This window comes from Oncorhynchus keta, chromosome 7, assembly GCF_023373465.1.
Source record: "Oncorhynchus keta strain PuntledgeMale-10-30-2019 chromosome 7, Oket_V2, whole genome shotgun sequence".
NCBI lineage: Eukaryota > Metazoa > Chordata > Actinopteri > Salmoniformes > Salmonidae > Oncorhynchus > Oncorhynchus keta.
The window spans coordinates 20,078,543-20,097,911 of NC_068427.1; the positions used below are offsets into that span (position 1 = coordinate 20,078,543).

Consider the following 19,369-nt stretch of genomic DNA (forward strand, 5'->3'; position numbering starts at 1 on the left):
AAAAACACCATCCCAACTGTGAAGCATGGAGGTGGAAACATCATTCTTTGGGGAAGCTTTTCTGCAAAGGGGACAGGACAACTGCACCGTATTGAGGGGAGGATGGATGGGGCCATGTATTGCGAGATCTTGGCCAACAACCTCCTTCCCTCAGAAAGAGCATTGAAGATGGGTCGTGGCTGGGTCTTCCAGCATGACAACGACGCGAAACACACAGCCAGGGCAACTAAGGAGTGGCTCCGTAAGAAGCATCTCATGGTCCTGGAGTGGCCTAGCCAGTCTCCAGACCTGAACCCAATAGAAAATCTTTGGAAGGAGCTGAAAGTCCGTATTGCCCAGCGACAGCCCCGAAACCTGAAGGATCTGGAGAAGGTCTGTATGGAGGAGTGGGCCAAAATCCCTGCTGCAGTGTGTGCAAACCTGGTCAAAAACTAGAGGAAACGTATGATCTCTGTAATTGCAAACAAAGGTTTCCTTACCAAATATTAAGTTCTGCTTTTCTGATGTATCAAATACTTATGTCACGCAATAAAATGCTAATTAATTACTTAAAAATCATACAATGTGATTTTCTGGATTTTTGTTTTAGATTCTGTCTCTCACAGTTGAAGTGTACCTATGAAAAGAATTACAGACCTCTACATGCTTTGTAAGTAGGAAAACCTGCAAAATAGGCAGTGTATCAAATACTTGTTCTCCCCACTGTATATATAGATACGTTTTTTTGAACTAGGCAAGTAAGTTAACTTCTATTTACAATGATGGCCTAGGAACAGGCCGTCATTGGGCGGCAGGGTAGCCTAGTGGTTAGAGCGTTGGACTAGTAACCGGAAGGTTGCGAGTTCAAACCCCCGAGTTGACAACGTACAAATCTGTCGTTCTGCCCCTGAACAGGCATTGAAAATAAGAATTTGTTCTTAACTGACTTGCCTGGTTGAATAAAAAAATATATAAATAAAATAAAAATAATAAAATAGAACAGTCGGTTAACTTCCTTGTTCATGGGCAGAACAACAGACCTTGTCAGCTCGGGGATTTGATCTAGCAACCTTTCAGTTACTGGCCCAACGCTCTAACCACTTTACCCTTTACTCAACAAAGTATGTGAATAAAGGTATTTCTTTTTTTTGCAAAAAAATACCAACCTGTTTTTGCTTTTTTTGTAGATTGATTACCGAAAACAACAACATTTGAATCAATTTTAGAACAAGGCTGTAACTTAACAATGTGGAGAAAGTCAAGGGTCTGAATACTTACTGAATGTACTGTATGATCCTGATTCAACTCAAAACATACATTTCCTAATCCAAATTCACAACAAATTACCAGAAACACTTAACTGTACTGAACAAAAATATAAATGCAATATGCAAAGTGTTGGTCCCATGTTTCATGAGCAGAAATAAAATGTTCCATAAGCACAAAAAACATATTTATCTAAACTGTTGTGCACAAATTTGGTTATATCCCCGTTAGTGATCTTTTCTCCTTTGCCAAGATAATCCATCCACCTGACAGGTGTGGCATATCAGGAAGCTGATTAAACAGCATGATCATTACACAGGTGGACCTGCTTGGGACAATAAAAGTCAACTCTAAAATGTGCAGTTTTGTCACACAACACAATGACACAGATGTCTCAAGTTGAGAGCTTGTGCATTTGCCATGCTGACTTGAGGGATTGTCCACCAGAGCTATTGCCAGAGAATTTAATGTTCATTTCCCTATCATAAGCTGCCTCCTATGCTTTTTTCGACAACTTGGCCAGTTTGTCCAACCGGCCTCACAATACGCAGACCACACCAGCCCAGGACCTCCACATCTGGCTTCTTCACCTGTGTGGCTGTCTGTGACCAGCCACCCGGACAGCTGTTGAAACTGTGGGTTTGCACAACCAAATTGTTTCTGACAGTTTATGCATAAATTGTCTCATGGAAGCTCATCTGCGTGCTCGTCATCCTCACCAGGGTCTTGACCTGACTGCAGTTCGCCGTCGTAACCAACTTCAGTGGGCAAATACTCACCTTCGATGGCCACTGGCACGCTGGAGAAGTGTGATCTAAACGGATGAATCCCGGTTTCAACTGTACCGGGCAGATGGCAGACAGTGTGTATGGCGTCACGTGGGCAAACGCTTTGCTGATGTCAATGTTGTGAACAGAGTGACCCATGGTGACGGTGGGGTTATGGTTTGGGCAGGCATAAGCTACGGACAACAAACACAATTGCATTTTATCAATGGCATTTTGAATGCAGCAATACCTTGACAAGATAGTGAGGCCCATTGTTGTCCCATTCATCCACCGCCATCACGCCATGTTTCAGCATGATAATGCACAGCTCCATTTCAAAGATCTGTTCACAATTCCTGGAAGCTGAAACCATCCCAGTTCATCCATGACCTGAACAAGCAAGCGGCACCATGAAGACCAAGGAGCTATCCAAACAGGTCACGGACAAAGTTGTGGAGAAGTACAGATCTGGGTTGGGTTATAAAAAAATATCTGCAACTTTGAACATCCCATGGAGCACCATTAAATCCATTATTAAAATATTTTAATAATATGGCACCACAACAAACCTGCCAAGAGAGGGCTGCCCACCAAGGAGGAAATTAATCAGAGGCAACAAAGAGACCAAAGATAACCTTCTCCTTTCCCCCTTCTGATGACCAGGTGGCGAATCGCATCTCTGCATGTCTGGCTGACATATCAGTGTGGATGACAGATCACCACCTCAAGCTGAACCTCAGCAAGACGGAGCTCCTCTTCCTCCTGGGGAAGGACTGCCCGTTCCATGATCTCGCCATCACGGTTGACAACTCCATTGTGTCCTCCTCCCAGAGCGCTAAGAACCTTGGCGTGATCCTGGACAACACCCTGACGTTCTCAACTAACATCAAGGCGGTGTCCCGTTCCTGTAGGTTCATGCTCTACAACATCCACAGAGTACGACCCTGCCTCACACAGGAAGCGGCGCAGGTCCTAATCCAGGCACTTGTCATCTCCCGTCTTGATTACTGCAACTCGCTGTTGGCTGGGCTCCCTGCCTGTGCCATTAAACCCCTACAACTCATCCAGAACGCCGCAGCCCGTCTGGTGTTCAACCTTCCCAAGTTCTCTCACGTCACCCCGCTCCTCCGCTCTCTCCACTGGCTTCCAGTTGAAGCTCGCATCCGCTACAAGACCATGGTGCTTGCCTACGGAGCTGTGAGGGGAACGGCACCTCAGTACCTCCAGGCTCTGATCAGGCCCTACACCCAAACAAGAGCACTGCGTTCATCCACCTCTGGCCTGCTCGCCTCCCTACCACTGAGGAAGTACAGTTCCCGCTCAGCCCAGTCAAAACTGTTCGCTGCTCTGGCCCCCCAATGGTGGAACAAACTCCCTCACGACGCCAGGACAGCGGAGTCAATCACCACCTTCCGGAGACACCTGAAACCCCACCTCTTCAAGGAATACCTAGGATAGGGTAAGTAAGGGTAAGTAATCCTTCTCACCCCCCCTTCTCAAAAAAAAAAAAAAAGATTTAGATGCAAGTGGCTGTTCCACTGGATGTCACAAGGTGTATGCACCAATTTGTAAGTCGCTCTGGATAAGAGCGTCTGCTAAATGACTTAAATGTAAATGTAAATAACCCCGAAGGAGCTGCAAAGCTCCACAGTGGAGATTGGAGTATATGTTCATAGGACCAGTTTAAGCTGGACAAACTGTAATTGCTGCAAAAGGTTGCTCTACAAAGTATTGACTTTGAGGCGGGTGAATAGTTATGCACGCTCAAGTTCTGTTTTTTGGTCTTATTTCTTGTTTGTTTCACAAAAAAAATATTTTGTATCTTCAGTGGTAGGCATGTTTTGTAAATCAAATGATACAAAAATAAATGTTTATTCCAGGTTGTAAGGCAACAAAATAGGAAAAATGCCAAGGGGGTGAATACTTTCGTAAGCCACTGTACCATACACCATCAAATAGTGTTCTTTTTTTACACAATCAAATCATGTTCTCTTTTCTTGAAGAGTAGACAACACAAACTGGTTATAGTTTAACCAGTCTACTAGGCTCTTCTTGGTCAAAGTTCTGAGTCACACCATGCTTCCTGACCACATCAGGCCCTTTCCTTGCAAACAACTGACACGTTTTCTTGCCAGGCATTCCAACACACTGATTTGACTCCCTAGAGGACTTTTTTTGTTCTTGTATAGGTCTACAGAAAAACCTCTTCAAAATACAGAATTAAATAATGGTTACATTTGATATTAATTTACAAAATCAAAAAGGTGGGAAATTGGGCTCTCAGAATGAGAGTTCTATGTGTGTTATAATAGAGGACCAGCATATCTCTGCCTATTAAATGTGTATGTGAGTCATTGGGGTGCAGGCATAACGGGACCTTCTATTTTCTATTTCACCTTTATTTTGACGGGGAACTCATACTGAGACTAGAGTATTGTTTACAGATAAGCCATGCACACAAACCAACCCACAATTACAAAATATATTAAGAATAAACGTGTTCACTAGCGTCCTCATTCCACACATTCCTCCTGTAATTTAGGACAAAAAACAATAGAGGAAAAACAAGAGTAGACTACCTAAGGCACATCACTGCACAGGTTCAAAAATAAAGCAAATCAGACTAATCCCCCAACACAACAAGTGGGCAAACAAAAGTATGTTTATAAAAATGAAGGGAATCCAAAAGTCATGTTGACTTTTGAGATCGTAGCCTACTGTAAAGGTAGACCCGTTAGCTGCTGGAATAAAGTGAAGGGGTCAAACTGTTGCTGGCTGCATCTACGGCTTTCGCAGACAGATGACAAAACAACATGCTGAGTGAGTAAAGAAAAAAACATTTACCTGTTATGCAAAAAATAATCCATCGACCTAACAGCCAACTCATTTTTTCGGATAAAAAGTGTCGCATTCAGATAGAATTAATCCAAATGTTCGTCCTGCCCATTGTTCGCCTCATTCTTTGGTCCGTTGAGTGCGCACAAGAATAAACCGGGAGAGCCGAAGTGTCAGTCCGAGACCAGGGGGAGTGTACCACTTCACCAGCGGGTGAGTTCCAACTGCACTCCAACAAATAAATGTTTTAAAATGTTTTACCACCCTTTTACCTAGAATAATCGTACATGCACGCGTTTAAATAGATTTGTGATTAAAAACATTACATCTAAACTGGTCTCCAAAAACGTCAATTGAAAATATTTTATTTTTATATAAAATCAGGTCATACTAACTCCGGTGTGATCCTTTAAAATGTAAAAAATGTAAACAAGAATAATCCTTTAGTTCAGTTTTTCCTTCACTTTATTATCAGTAAATGCTCTATAATAAAAACGTTATTAAAAGTTATTAAATTACATAAATATTTTCATTACATTTCCATGAATCATTCATAACAAGACTTAATTTATTGATTGGCATAATGACTAGCAAATATTAAAACAAATTAATTAATAAATCAGTGCTTTATCAAATAAAAAGGATGTAGGCCTACTTTCATCACAAACAAATAATTAAAAGATAGCACAGAGTCAAAACCATTCCATAATTACACACATACTTCTAACAGTTAATGACCACATGGGGTCGCAACCATTGAGATATATATATATATATATATATATATATATATATATATACACACACACACACACACACACTATCTATCTATCTATCTATCTCTATCTATCTATCTATCTATCTATCTATCTATCTATCTATCTATCTATCTATCTATCTATCTATCTATCTATCTATACACCAGTTGACTGACAGGGGGCTCTGTTTTGAAGCCACAGCTCCTCCATCTTGGCTTGGCACTCCCCCACCATTGTAAAAAATATATATATATATATTAACTGTCTACATTTGTTTTTGCGACGTTTATTCTGTAACAGACACCTTAATAAATACTTTTAAATTATATTATGTGAGCTAAACAACTATTTTTTTAAATCCTTAAAGTATAATTTTTTTAAAGTTCTAATGTTACTGTCCACACTACAACAAAAAATACATAAATACATGTAATTTTGTCCTTGAAATACTGTAGAATTCCAGTCATTGCTATGGAGGACTGCTTCTACTGATGGCCGACCAATGGCTACAGTGGAATACTCGTTTCTGATTGGCTTGAAGAGCATTCTAGAGCGTACATTATGTAAAGGATAATCAACGAGGGGCTATGCGTTCTATGGAAAATAATGAACGTCGTGGAAGGTATGTTCCAGAGAAGGCATAGAGCTCCAAGTTGATTATCCCTTTTATACCATGGTTATAAATGTGTTCATTTGCTGGTAGAAATTTGTTCAACATCCACTGAAGTAGCTAGAAAGTTTACACTACATAGCTGCAGTAGTTGCCATGGTAACCAAGCAAACATACTTCCTCGTCTAGCTAATAAAATCATCAGTCCTAGTTTGCCATTTCGATTGGGCACAGCAAGAGTTCAGTACGTTTCCACCAATAGCAAGCCTGAGGGGGAGAAGACCGGGCTAGTTTTGAAGTTAAAGTAGGTAACTGTGATTCTAAGGTGATTTTGATCCCTGGTTAATGGCGAACAGTGAAGAGACCAGATAGTAACTCTAGATACCGGCAATTCTAGAGTTTCCTCTGGGTTTCTGAAGATACGTGACGCTAATAGCTAGCTTCTATTAATGTTAGCCGCTAGTTAGCCAACTCAAGTTAGCTAGTGTCGTGGAAATATTGGTCCAAATATTTCTCAGATACCGGAACTCGTGAATTCAAATAGACTTTATTACAAAAGTAACAGAAGCCGAGCAATTCCATGGAACAACTGACCTCTCCAGTCTCAGCACTCTGCTTTTATACAGTTTTGCCCTTACATAACATATATGGACACTCCTCTCTTTGTAAATGATTAACACCCCTTGGCATTTCACCACTATTATCTTCTGGCTTGTTCACTCACTTCTGACTTATTTATGCTCATCTTAGATTTTATTGGTGGCGTCACCATGGTACTGATACAAAAAAATAATACATGTATTACTTACACTTATGCTGGGAACATGTATATGTCAAATATTATTTGATTAGTACAAACCTATTCTTATTGCAGATACATGGCTTGTGGTGCCTATACTAATTTCTGTTGATCCAGCCCTGTACAATCCCATAGATTCTGCTTACATTTTGTTTTTAAATGTCTAATTTCTGTTGATCCAGCTCTGTACATTCACCTGGGCTCAGCCCTTATTCTGCTTACACATGTCTGCTAATTAACCCTATGTTGATTATGTTCACTACTTCTGGGAGAACAGTCTAGGTACTGGGAAATCTGGAAATTCTCCAACACTAGTAGCCAGCAGATCTTACACTTTCTGACAGCTGCACTACAGGGTCGGACAGGCCGTTAGCTTAAAGGGGAAATCTGCAATTGCACATATATTTTTTGACTTCTAAATGAATGATATTTGATTCTTAAAGAATATAAAGTATAAATGCCTAATTTCACCTTTATTTAACCAGGTAAGCTAGTTGAGAACAAGTTCTCATTTGCAACTGCCACCTGGCCAAGATAAAGCAAAGCAGTTTGTAGCAAAATCTATATACAGCATGTGCAAATGAGGTAGGATAAGAGAGGTAAGGCAATAAATAGGCTATGGTGGCAAATTATTTACAATATAGCAATTAAACACTGGAATGGTTGAATATGCAAGTTGCGATACTGGGGTGCAAAGGAGCAAGATAAATAAATCAATAAATACAGTATGGAGATGAGGTAGATTGGATGGGCTATTTACAGATGAGCTATGTACAGTAAATAGCAAGTAAAACACTGGAATGGTGGATTTGCAGTGGAAGAATGTGCAAAGTAGAAATAAAAATAATGGGGTGCAAAGGAGCAAAATAAATAAATAAATAAAATAAATACAGTAGGGAAAGAGGTAGTTGTTTGGGCTAAATTATAGGTGGGCTATGTACAGGTGCAGTGATCTGTGAGCTGCTCTGAGAGATGGTGCTTAAAGCTAGTGAGGGAGGTAAGAGTCTCCAGCTTCAGAGATTTTTGCAGTTCATTCCAGAGAACTGGAAGGAGAGGCGGCCAAAGGAAGAATTGGCTTTCGGGGTGACCAGTGAGATACACCTGCTGGAGCACGTGCTACGGGTGGGTGCTGAGAAGATGTGGCTTTACCTAGCAGAGACTTGTCGATGACCTGGAGCCAGTGGATTTGGCGACGAGTATGAAGCAAGGGCCAGCCAACGAGAGAATATAGGTTGCAGTGGTGGGTAGTATATGGGGCTTTGGTGACAAAACGAATGGCACTGTGATAGACTGCATCCAATTTGTTGAGTAGAGTGTTGGAGGATATTTTGTAAATGACATTGCCAAAGTCGAGGATCGGTAGGATAGTCAGTTTAAAAAAAAATATATATATTTAAAATTTTACTCCCTTTTCTCCCCAATTTCATAGTATCCAATTGTCAGTAGTTTCTATCTTGTCTCATCGCTACAACTCCCGTATGGGCTCGGAAGAGACGAAGGTCGAAAGTTATGTGTCTTCCGAAACACAACCCGCACTGCTTCTTAACACAGTGCGCAACCAACCCGGAAGCCAGCTGCACCAACTATGATTTTGATATCATGGACAGCCAGTCCTTGCATCCCTCAGCTTTTAAGTGAAACAGAGCAGCTTTATTGCTTCAACTGCTGATTTTTTGTTTTTTATTTAACCAAGCAAGTCAGTTAAGAACAAATTCTTATTTACAATGACAGCCTAGAAACAGTGGGTTAACTGCCTTGTTTGGGGGAAGAACGGACAGATATTTAGCTGGTCAGCTCAGGGATTCAGTCTGGCAACCTTTCAGTTACTGGCCCAACACTCTAACCACTAGGGTACAATTGGAGTCGGAAGTTTACATACACTAGGTCGGAGTCATTAAAACTTGTTTTGTAGACCTCCACAACTCTGGTTCGTCATTGGGAGCAATTTCGAAATGCCTGAAGGTACCACGTTCATCTGTACAAACAATAGTACGCAAATATAAACACCATGGGACCACACAGCCGTCATACTGCTACGTACTTTGATGCGAAAAGTGCATCTCAATCCCAGAACAACAGCAAAGGACCTTGTGAAGATGCTGGAGAAAACGGATACAAAAGTATCTATATCCACAGTAAAACGAGACCTATATCGACATAACCTGAAGGGCTGCTCAGCAAGGAAGAAGCCACTGCTCCAAAACCGCCATAAAAAAAGCCGAACTACGGTTTGCAACTACACATGGGGACAACGATCGTAATTTTTGGAGAAATGTCCTCTGGTCTGATGAAATAAAAATAGAACTGTTTGGCCATAATGACCATCATTATGTTTGGAGGAAAAAGGGGGGAAGCTTGCAAGCCGAAGAACACCATCCCAACCGTGAAGCATGGGGGTGGCAGCATCATGTTGTGGGGGTGCTTTGCTGCAGGAGGGACTGGTGCACTTCACAAAATAGATGGCATCATGAGGCAGTAAAATTATGTGGATATATTGAAGCAACATCTCAAGACATCAGTCAGGAAGTTAAAGCTTGGTCGCAAATGGGTCTTGCAAATGGACAATGACCCCAAGCATACTTCCAAAGTCGTGGCAAAATGGCTTAAGGACAACAAAGTCAAGGTATTGGAGTGGCCATCACAAAGCCCTAACCTCAATCTCATAGAAGATTTGTGTGCAGAACTGAAAAAGCGTGTGCGAGCAAGGAGGCCTACAAACCTAACTCAGTTACACCAGCTCTGTCAGGAGGAATGGGCCAAAATTCACCCAACTTATTGTGGGAAGCTTGTGGAAGGCTACACCAAACATTTGACCCAAGTTAAACTATTTTAAAGGCAATGCTACCAAATACTAATTGAGTTTATGTAAACTTCTGACCCACTGGAACGGGATGAAAGAAAGAAAAGCTGAAATAAATCATTCTCTACTGTTATTCTGACATGTCACATTCTTAAAATAAAGTGGTGATCCTAACTGACCTAAGACAGGGAATTTTTACTAGGATTAAATGTCAGGAATTGTGGAAAACTGAGTTTAAATGTATTTGGCTAAGGTGTACGTAAACTTCCAACCTCAACTGTGTGTTCCCCCCTTATATCTTAATGTAATGCCATAAACATTTTATGCAGATTAGTATCAATGATTTATCAACAGCTGTGACAAGTTGTCCAGCATAGGAAATCCTCACTGGTACCCTAGTTTATAGACTTGTACACTGAGTACACTGAGTGTACACTGTACACTGAGTGTACAAAACATTAGGAACACCTACTCTTTCCATGACATAGACTATCCAGGTGAAAGCTACAGTATGATCCCTTATTGATGCCACCTGTTAAATCCACTTAAATCAGTGTAGATTTAGGGGAGGAGACAGGTTAAAGAAGGATTTGTAAGCCTTGAGACATGGATTGTGTATGTGTGCCATTCGGAGGGTGAATGGGCAAGACAAAAGATTGAAGTGCCTTTGAAGGGGTATGATAGTAGGTTACAGGCACACTGGTTTGAGTGTGTCAAGAACTGTAACACTGCTGGGTTTTTAATGCTCAAAAGTTTCCTGTGTTTATCAAGAATGGTCCACCACCCAAAGGACATCCAATTTGTGGGAAGGAAGCATTGGAGTCAACATGTATGGAGAACCAAAGCTGCCAGAATTAGAATTATGTGAATGCAAACAAATAGATAAATACATGGATGAATTATTGCACACATAAATAATGAATCCCACCTTTTCATTTTATTTCTGTATTTCTTCCTCCAATATGATAATGAGGGGGTGTCAAACAAACTTATGTGGGTGGTATCTAACTCACCATTGGTTGATCAATGCCACGGCACGATGATCGATTGTATTTGTCTGGTCTGCGTTAAGACCAGAAGTTTAAAGGCCATGTTTCACATTTTCGTCTGTAAAACAGTTACTTTTTGGGGGAAATTGGAAGTAAAATATATTATATGCCGCACATGCACCATAATAACACACACAAATAAAATGTTCCTTGCTTGACGTAGAAACCGGTGAATAGTTATAGAACACTGAGCCGTTGACTGCACCAGGTGGCTGTGTTATGAGTCAGTTGCTTTGGCAATAAGGCACCAGACTACAGCCATAGTTTTGAACCTAGAATACCAAGAGACGAGAGTAGGCAAGGAGTCGAACAAGAGGGGCGAGAGGAATGTCAAGTTGTCCAGAAAGTATGGTAAGCTAACGTTACTGAGTATCAAGCTAGTTAGCTTGGCTAAAATTGATAAAGTCGAGTTTGCTAGCTAGCTGCATTTTACAGCAAGACTCAGTTTTTCCACTTAAAGCTAGCTAGCTAGATAATGAACTAAACCATTATCTAGGTAGCAAAAATATTTGTCAGATGTAAAGCAGGATCATGGCAGGTCAGAAGCAAAGCATTTCGGTTAACTCAAATTAACTATACTGAACAAAAATATAAACACAACATGTAAAAGTGTTGGTATCGTGAGCTGAAATAAAAGATCCCAGAAATGTGTCACTCACAAAAAGCTTATTTCTATCAAATGTTGTGCACACATTTGTTTACATCCCTGTTAGTGAGCATTTCTCCTTTGCCAACCAAAATAATCTATCCATCTGACAGGTGTGGCATATTAAGAAGCTGATTAAACAGCATCATTACATAGGCGCACCTTGTGCAGGGGACAATAAAAGGCCACTCTAAAATGTGCAGTTTTGTCACACAACACAATGCCACAGATGTCTCAAATTGAGGCAGCGTGCAATTGGCATGCTTGCTGGAGGGCACTTACAGAACTCTAAACCTGTGTGGAACCACAGGGTATGGGAAAGCAGGTCCTCCGGCATCCTGGTACCCAGGCAATGATTTTCAGGATTACTTTGTGTATGAAGAAGGGAAGGCTTTCCTGGTGTATGGGTCCCACATTGAGGTTGAGGGGTGCTGTAATGTGCTTGATTGTGCTGGATCCCAATGGTTGCTTATCCAGGGCTTGGACCGGAAAAGTATAGGAGAGAAGGTATGAAGGAATGTTCAGGGAGGAGGCAAGGGCCTTGTCAATGAAATTCCCCACGGCACCGAAGTCCACGAGCTGGAGAGACAACACGAGGGACAGCCAGTCAGTGAAATTGAAACGAGAAAGGATTTGGCGGAAAGAGATGATGAAATACTCATGCCAACCCCGGGAGACGGATGACAACAGGGCGGTCCCTCTGCCCTCGTGGATCCCTGGTTAGGACGCACCAGACACTGTTGAATCTGGTGCCCCTCCTGACCACAATCGGGATAGAGCCTCAGCTGTCGCCGATGGCGTCGCTCCGCCGGAGGAGGTGTGTGGACCCTATCTCAGTTGGTTCAGGCTCTGTGTCAGGATGGCCAAAGGAGGAGGGCGAGAGGCGATGGAGGCGCCGATGCTCCTGAAGAAGGTTACCCAGACGGATGGGCATCGCAATGAGTGTGTCCAAGGAGAGATTGTTATCTCGGAACGCCAGCTTCGTCTGGACCTCTTCGTGCAGTCCTCTTCTGAATAGATGTAACCGATGTGAAGTGGTTAGTAGGGTGAGCGCTAATAGCGTGATGTGATGTGATGTCACTCACTCTGAGACCTTGAAGTGGTTGTTCCCCGCGACTTTTGTGGAGCGATGGGTAACGATGCTTCGTGGGAGGCAGTTTTAGATGTGTGCAGAGGGTCCCTGGTTTGAGCCCAGGTAGGGGTGAGGAGAGGGACGGAAGCTATACTGTTACACAGAGCGCCGGCTCATTCCATCTGCTGGAGGCTGCCACGGTCTGGAAGGTGAGGGCACACTCCGCAGCAGTCTGGGCACCCTGCAAGAGTCAGGGTAGGTGCTCACCTCCCTCTCTGCCCTCCGGTAGCTGATTGAAGACCGCCCTGAACAGAGCCATCAACCTCTCATAGGAACCCAGCTCCTCATCTCTTCTCTCCCAGATGGCCGTGACCCACTCCAATGCCTCTCCGGTCAGCAAGGAAATGATCGTGGCAACCTCTGACCTCTCAGTGGTAAGGGCTCCCATCTGATGGGCGATTTAATTAGGGCCGATATCAAGTGTTCATAGCAATCGGTAATCAGCCTTTTTGGACACCGATTATGGCCGATTACATTGCAATCCACAAAAAAAATGTGGCAAGCTGACCACCTGTTACGCAAGTGCAGTGTCAAAATAATCTTGTGGCTGCAAGGAGCCAAGGTAAGTTGCTAGCTAGCATTAAACTTATCTTATAAAAACAATCAATCAAGTTGCCCTGGATAAGCGAGCCTCTGCAAAATGTATATCGTTGTATAGGCCTATTCGTTTTTTAAATATTACATTTTGGCATAAATAATGAATTACATGCACTAAACAAGGATATACTGAACTCACAAAATATGACATGATAAACTGTTTGAAACCACCAAGGGGCCAGGGTTCCGGTGCATAGATTTTTGTACTGGTCCTCCATGGGAATCGATCCCACAGCTCTGGTGTTGCAAGCACCATGCTCTACCAACCAAACCACACAGAACCAGGCAACACATTTGAAAGTGATTTGTGATGAAGAGAATGACTCATTTCCATTTCAGCATTATCATCTGCGACAATTTCAAAGATGTTACAGTTAATATAAGGATATCAGTCAACTGAGAGAAATTCACTAGGCCCTAATCTCTGGATTTCACATGACTGGGAATACAGACATGCATCTGTTGGTCACAGATACAGTGCCTTGCGAAAGTATTCGGCCCCCTTGAACTTTGCGACCTTTTGCCACATTTCAGGCTTCAAACATAAAGATATAAAACTGTATTTTTTTGTGAAGAATCAACAACAAGTGGGACACAATCATGAAGTGGAACGACATTTATTGGATATTTCAAACTTTTTTAACAAATCAAAAACTGAAAAATTGGGCGTGCAAAATTATTCAGCCCCCTTAAGTTAATACTTTGTAGCGCCACCTTTTGCTGTGATTACAGCTGTAAGTCGCTTGGGTTATGTCTCTATCAGTTTTGCACATCGAGAGACTGAATTTTTTTCCCATTCCTCCTTGCAAAACAGCTCGAGCTCAGTGAGTTTTCAGTTCTTTCCACAGATTCTCGATTGAATTCAGGTCTGGACTTTGACTTGGCCATTCTAACACCTGGAAAAAAAGAAGAAGAACTGGGACATTTTCAGCTTCCAGGAATTGTGTACAGATCCTTGCTACATGGGGTTGTGCATTAACAGGTTGAAACATGACGTGATAGCGGCGGATGAATGGCACGAAAATGGGCCTCAGGATCTTGTCACGGTATCTCTGTGCAATCAAATTGCCATTGATAAAATGCAATTGTGTTCGTTGTGCGTTGCTTATGCCTGCCCATGCCATAACCCCACCGGCACCATGGGACAGGGATGTAAACAGAAATTGAGAAATAAGCTTTTTGTGTGTATGAAAAATGTCTGGGATCTTTTATTTCAGCTCATGAAACATGGGACCAACACTTTACATGTTGTGTTTATATTTTTGTTGGGTGTAAATACGAAGCTGTGTGAGGCGATGATCAGTGGTGGAGAAAGTACGTAATTGTCAAAATTGAGTAAAAGTAAAGATACCTTAATAGAAAATGACTCAAGTAAAACTGAGTAAAAGTCTAAAAGTATCTGGTTTAAAAGGAACTTAAGTGCAGTGGTAGAAAAAATAATAAATTGTCATACTTGAGTAAAAGTATATGTTGTACATCAAATTCCTTGCATTAAGCAAACCAGAAGGCACAATTTTCTTATTAAAAAAATATATACGGACAGACGGGCACACTCCAACACTCGGGAATCATGGGAAAATGTAATGGAGTAAAAAGTACATACTTTCTTCAGGAATGTAGTGGAGTAAAAGTTGTCAGAAATATAAATTGTAAAGTACAGATACCCCAAAAGACTACTTAAGTAGTACTTCAAAGTAGTTTTACTTAAGTACTATACACCACTGGCAATGATGTCACCCTGACATGTAGTTTCATACCTGCCAGACAACTCAATTGGTCACCACCTCATGGTCCACGCAGGCTGATTCCTCTGATGTTGATCCAAAGGTCAGTCAGAAGACGAGAGAAGGGATTGCACAATTTGCTTAATGTCAAAATGGAAATTAAGATCAACAGAAGGAGTACAGTTGGATCAAGTGAAGATAATTTCTCTTAATTACGTAGATGGATTTTTTTTTTCTCCCAGTTGGACATGCTAAGGCTTAATTACTAAGAGCACTAGATGCAGTGTACTTTTTCACCACTGAGTGTGTGCACTGTAGTGTGTGTATAGGCAGAATGTGTATTATTTTGTCTCCCTGGTTCGTGCAGATCGTTATTGCCTCGTTGTACTTTAACAACGGTCAACTGGGCATCAAGCCCTCCCATGAGGGCTGAGCAGAGTTGAACCATGACGTCCCTGGAGGGCAGAACACCCTGCGCAAGGTGACCACATGAGAACCAGCTGTGGCAGTGCAGGGTCCAGATCCCTGGAGACGACAAGGGGAGGCTGTCCGCCATATCCAACTGGTGGTCCTGGGTGAGAACAGTAGCCATGTAGGGAAATAGTATGAAAAGGTTAAATCTGTTTTAAAGATGGAATAGATACTTCAATTTGGTCTTGTCATGTAAAGGGAGGAGTAAAATACCTGCCACTGGTTAGGTCAGAGTTTCCCAAACTCGGTCCTGGGGACCACAAGCGGTGCACGTTTGGATTTTTGCCATAGGACTACACAGCTGATTCAAATGATGAAACAATCATCAAGCTTTGATTATTTGAATCAGCTGTGTAGTGCTTGCGTAAAAACCTAAATGTGCACTCCTTGGGGTCCCCAGGACCGAATTTGGGAAACGCTGGTTTAGCTGTTCTCAAAGTTTACTTCAGCAAAATGGTTCTAATAGGATATTCAATAGGACTCCACTGCCCTCTTCTGGACTACTTATCAAATGACATTATATGATGTGACGTTTCCTTCCCTTCCCAGTGGCTCCCTCTGTAAATGTAGGACAGTGCATGGTGAAGCAGAGTACTGGACCAACAACACCCCCAGAGCAATCCCACCTAGGACCACTGAGAGTATGTACTGTGTGTGTTCAGATTTACTTTTAACAAGCAATAGAATAATGGCAGAGTTTTGTATGTAAAACATCCATTTGTTTATCAGTGTGTACTTGCAGCAGTGGAGGCTGCTGAGAGGAGAACGGCTCAAAATAATGGCTGGAATGGAGTGTAATGGCTGGAATGGAGTGAATGAAATCAAACATGTTTGACACCATTCCATTTACTCCATTCCAGCCATTATGAGTTGTCCTCCCCTCAGCAGTCTCCACTGACTATCCTCTCTGAATTTTGACTTCCTAATTTCCTTGTTGTTCTTTCAGAGGTTTCCATGCAGTTCTCTTTGCAATATCTCCATGGCGACTTCTGGTTTCTACATCTGCATGGCAACCAATCAGATCCACTCTGCCAGCTCAAACTTTACTGTCATGCCCCATGAGTATTCAGTATACTCTTTTTTAAATATTTTTTAAAATCAAATATTTGTATTATTTTTAATAAGGTACACAAAACAGGTACACATGGACAGAAAGAGGTGATAAGACCAAGAGAAGACAAACAGTTCCTGCCCCATCTACAGGACTTCCCCAACCCAAATGTAGATTAGTGGTTCACAATAGCAGTCTTTTTACAGTCATTTACAGTCATTCAAATCAAATCAAATGTTATTTGTCACATACGCCTTACAGTGAAATGCCTACTTACAAGCCCTTAACCAACAATGCAGTTTTGAGAAAATACCCCCCCAAAAAGTATGAGATAAGAAAAACAAATGATTAGTGATGCAACCAGACAGTGATGCAACCCAGGATGTTCTCGATGGTGCAACAGTAAAACCTTTTGAGGATCTGAGGAACCATGTCAAATCTTTTCAGTCTCCTGAGGGGGAATAAGTTTGGTGGTGCCCACTTCATGACTGTCTTGGTGTGCTTGGACCATGTTAGTTTCTTGGTGATGTGGACGCCAAGCAACTTGAAGCTCTGCTCCACTACAGTCCTGTCGATGAGAATGGGGGTGTGCTCGGTCCTCCTTTTCCTGTAGTCTACAATCATCTTCGTCTTGATCACGTCGAGGAAGAGATTGTTGTCCTTGCACCACACGGTCAGGTCTCTGACCTCCTCCCTATAGGCTGTCTCATCGTTGTCGGTGATCAGGCCTACCACTGTTGTGTCATCAGCAATTTGTTTATTTCCATGTTTATAATGTCCTTGAATGATAGCAGCCACTGCTGTCTGCTTAAAAAACGAGGAGCCTGCCAATGTGAGGCTATCATTTTTTTGGGCTGCTGTTAATCCAGCAAGCCAAATACCTTGCTGTTTGACAGATAGAAAATAGTGTAATCATTTAACAACAAAATGTGAACATGGTACATTTCTACCTATTATGACAGAAAGACAGGATGAAACACAACTCCAGAAACGTAAAACCCCTCAAACCATATGAAGAAAATGCCCCAGGAAGCCCCTGAGGGCACAGTGAGCAATTTGGGGATTGTCTAGCTTTCATTTGAAATAGTTTGCATGTTGTGCAGTAAGTCCTATGGGCCAAATTGAAATGTATCATTTGGTGGTTGGGGTTTCTTGATGAAATTGATATGTTGGACCCAACTCTGGTTCAATTAGTTACAGTACTACATACGGAAATGTCTTTCTTCCATGATGCGTGGGAAGGGATTGGATTATGAGTAATTTTACGTAGCAGAGAATGTAATTTAGAGACCAGTCCCTGTGTACTACTATGCATAAATAATGTGTGGATAGGAAGGATAGACCATTCTTGCACCCAAGGGACTCCATAAGCTTCCAAAGCAGAACGGATAAAAAAGGAAGTTAAATTGCTTCTGTGAGTATTGCAGTTGCAACTATTCAAGTAAGGTGTAATCAATGAGGGGCTATGCTTTCTATGGAAAATAAAGAACGACGTGGAAGGTGTGCGCCATAACCTGCTTGTGGAGTGAAATTGGCTATAAATTAACACAGAATTTAACACACTTGCCATGACTATAATTTGTATATTTTTCACTAGAAATGTGTTGCCGGTAGAAATGTGTTCAACATCCCCTGAAGTAACTAGCAAGTTTACTCGATAGCTACAGTAGTTGCTGTGGTAACCAAAAAAACAGACGTGCTAGTTTAGCTAACCAAACCATCAGTCCTAGCTTGCTATTATGAAAATGTTAGTCAGATTCATATTAGCCTACTAGGCTAAAGTAAATTGAACTAAATGCATCATCAAATATGCTTAATGCTGTCAGCTGCAAATATGTTAGAATATTGCATATTATAAACTGTGTGGTTCGAGCCCTGAATTGGCTGACAGCTGTGGTATTTTTCAACCTAATACAATGGAGTCTAATTCCTGACTGCTGATTGATTAAAACCATGTTCCAGCCAGTGTCTATTTCACAAGTTACCACTGGCTAAATCTATTACGTTAAAATGCCTATTTACTCTGTTCCATCTGACTGTCTCATCAGCCCAGCCAGGCAATTTATAAACTTGATTTCCACTATAAAAATCATCTAGACCTTATTTCACATTTCCTTTAGACTAACATTTAGTTTTGAGTTGATGAGACAGTAGGATTGCGCAGTCGGACGGAACAGAGTAAATCATAGATTTAGCTGGTGGTAACTTGAGGAATAGACACACCTGCTGGAATGCGGTTTTAACCAATCAGCATACAGGATTAGACCCACCTGTTGTATAATGAAGCAATAAGGCCTGAGGGGGTGTGGTATATGGCCAATATACCAAGGCTAAGAGCTGTTCTTAAGCACGACGCAACGCGGAGTGCCTGGATACAGCCCTTAGGTGTGGTATGTTGGCCATATACCACAAACCCCAGAGGTGACTTATTGCTATTATAAACTGGTTACCAACGTAAATGGAGCAGTAAAAAAGAATTGCATACCTTCGGTATATGGTCTAATATACCACCGCTGTCAGCCAATCAGAATTCAGGGCTTGACATACACATTTTATAATTCCCTATAAAACACTGTATATATGCACGGTAGAATTCAATGGCTATAGTTAATTCTTACATGTTTTGTTTAAGCTTCTTTTAAATGCAAAAGTCTAATTGAAAAAATTATTGGCATTGTTGAATTCGAGTTTCATAATAGCAATCTAGGACTAATGGTTTGATTACTGGATGTTGAACCCATTTCAAGTGGCAAATGTGTTAATTTATAGCCATGGTCAGTGGCGATTTTAGCATGTAAATCTTGGTGGGACAGAAAAAATGTTTTGCATGCCAGCAAAGCCACTACACAACACAACAAAACAACACTAAACAATACATTAATTGC

General features: G+C 41.6%; 1 protein-coding gene across 8 annotated transcripts in view; it reads right to left on the minus strand.

Annotated features, from left to right (window-relative positions):
- Nucleotides 1-5,022, minus strand: part of LOC118386128 (immunoglobulin-like domain-containing receptor 2) — a 33,936-nt gene extending 28,914 nt beyond the window's left edge. For 6 of the 8 annotated variants that reach the window (XM_035773576.2, XM_035773579.2, XM_035773578.2 and 3 more), the window contains exon 1: nt 4,857-5,022. In XM_035773576.2, coding sequence (XP_035629469.1) covers nt 4,857-4,923 — 67 coding nt within the window. In that variant the 5' untranslated portion in view covers nt 4,924-5,022. The remainder of the gene's footprint in view (nt 1-4,856) is intronic. The other 2 variants (XM_035773582.1, XM_035773581.1) reach the window with 2 other exon arrangements.
- Between the last annotated feature and the right edge of the window lie 14,347 nt (nt 5,023-19,369).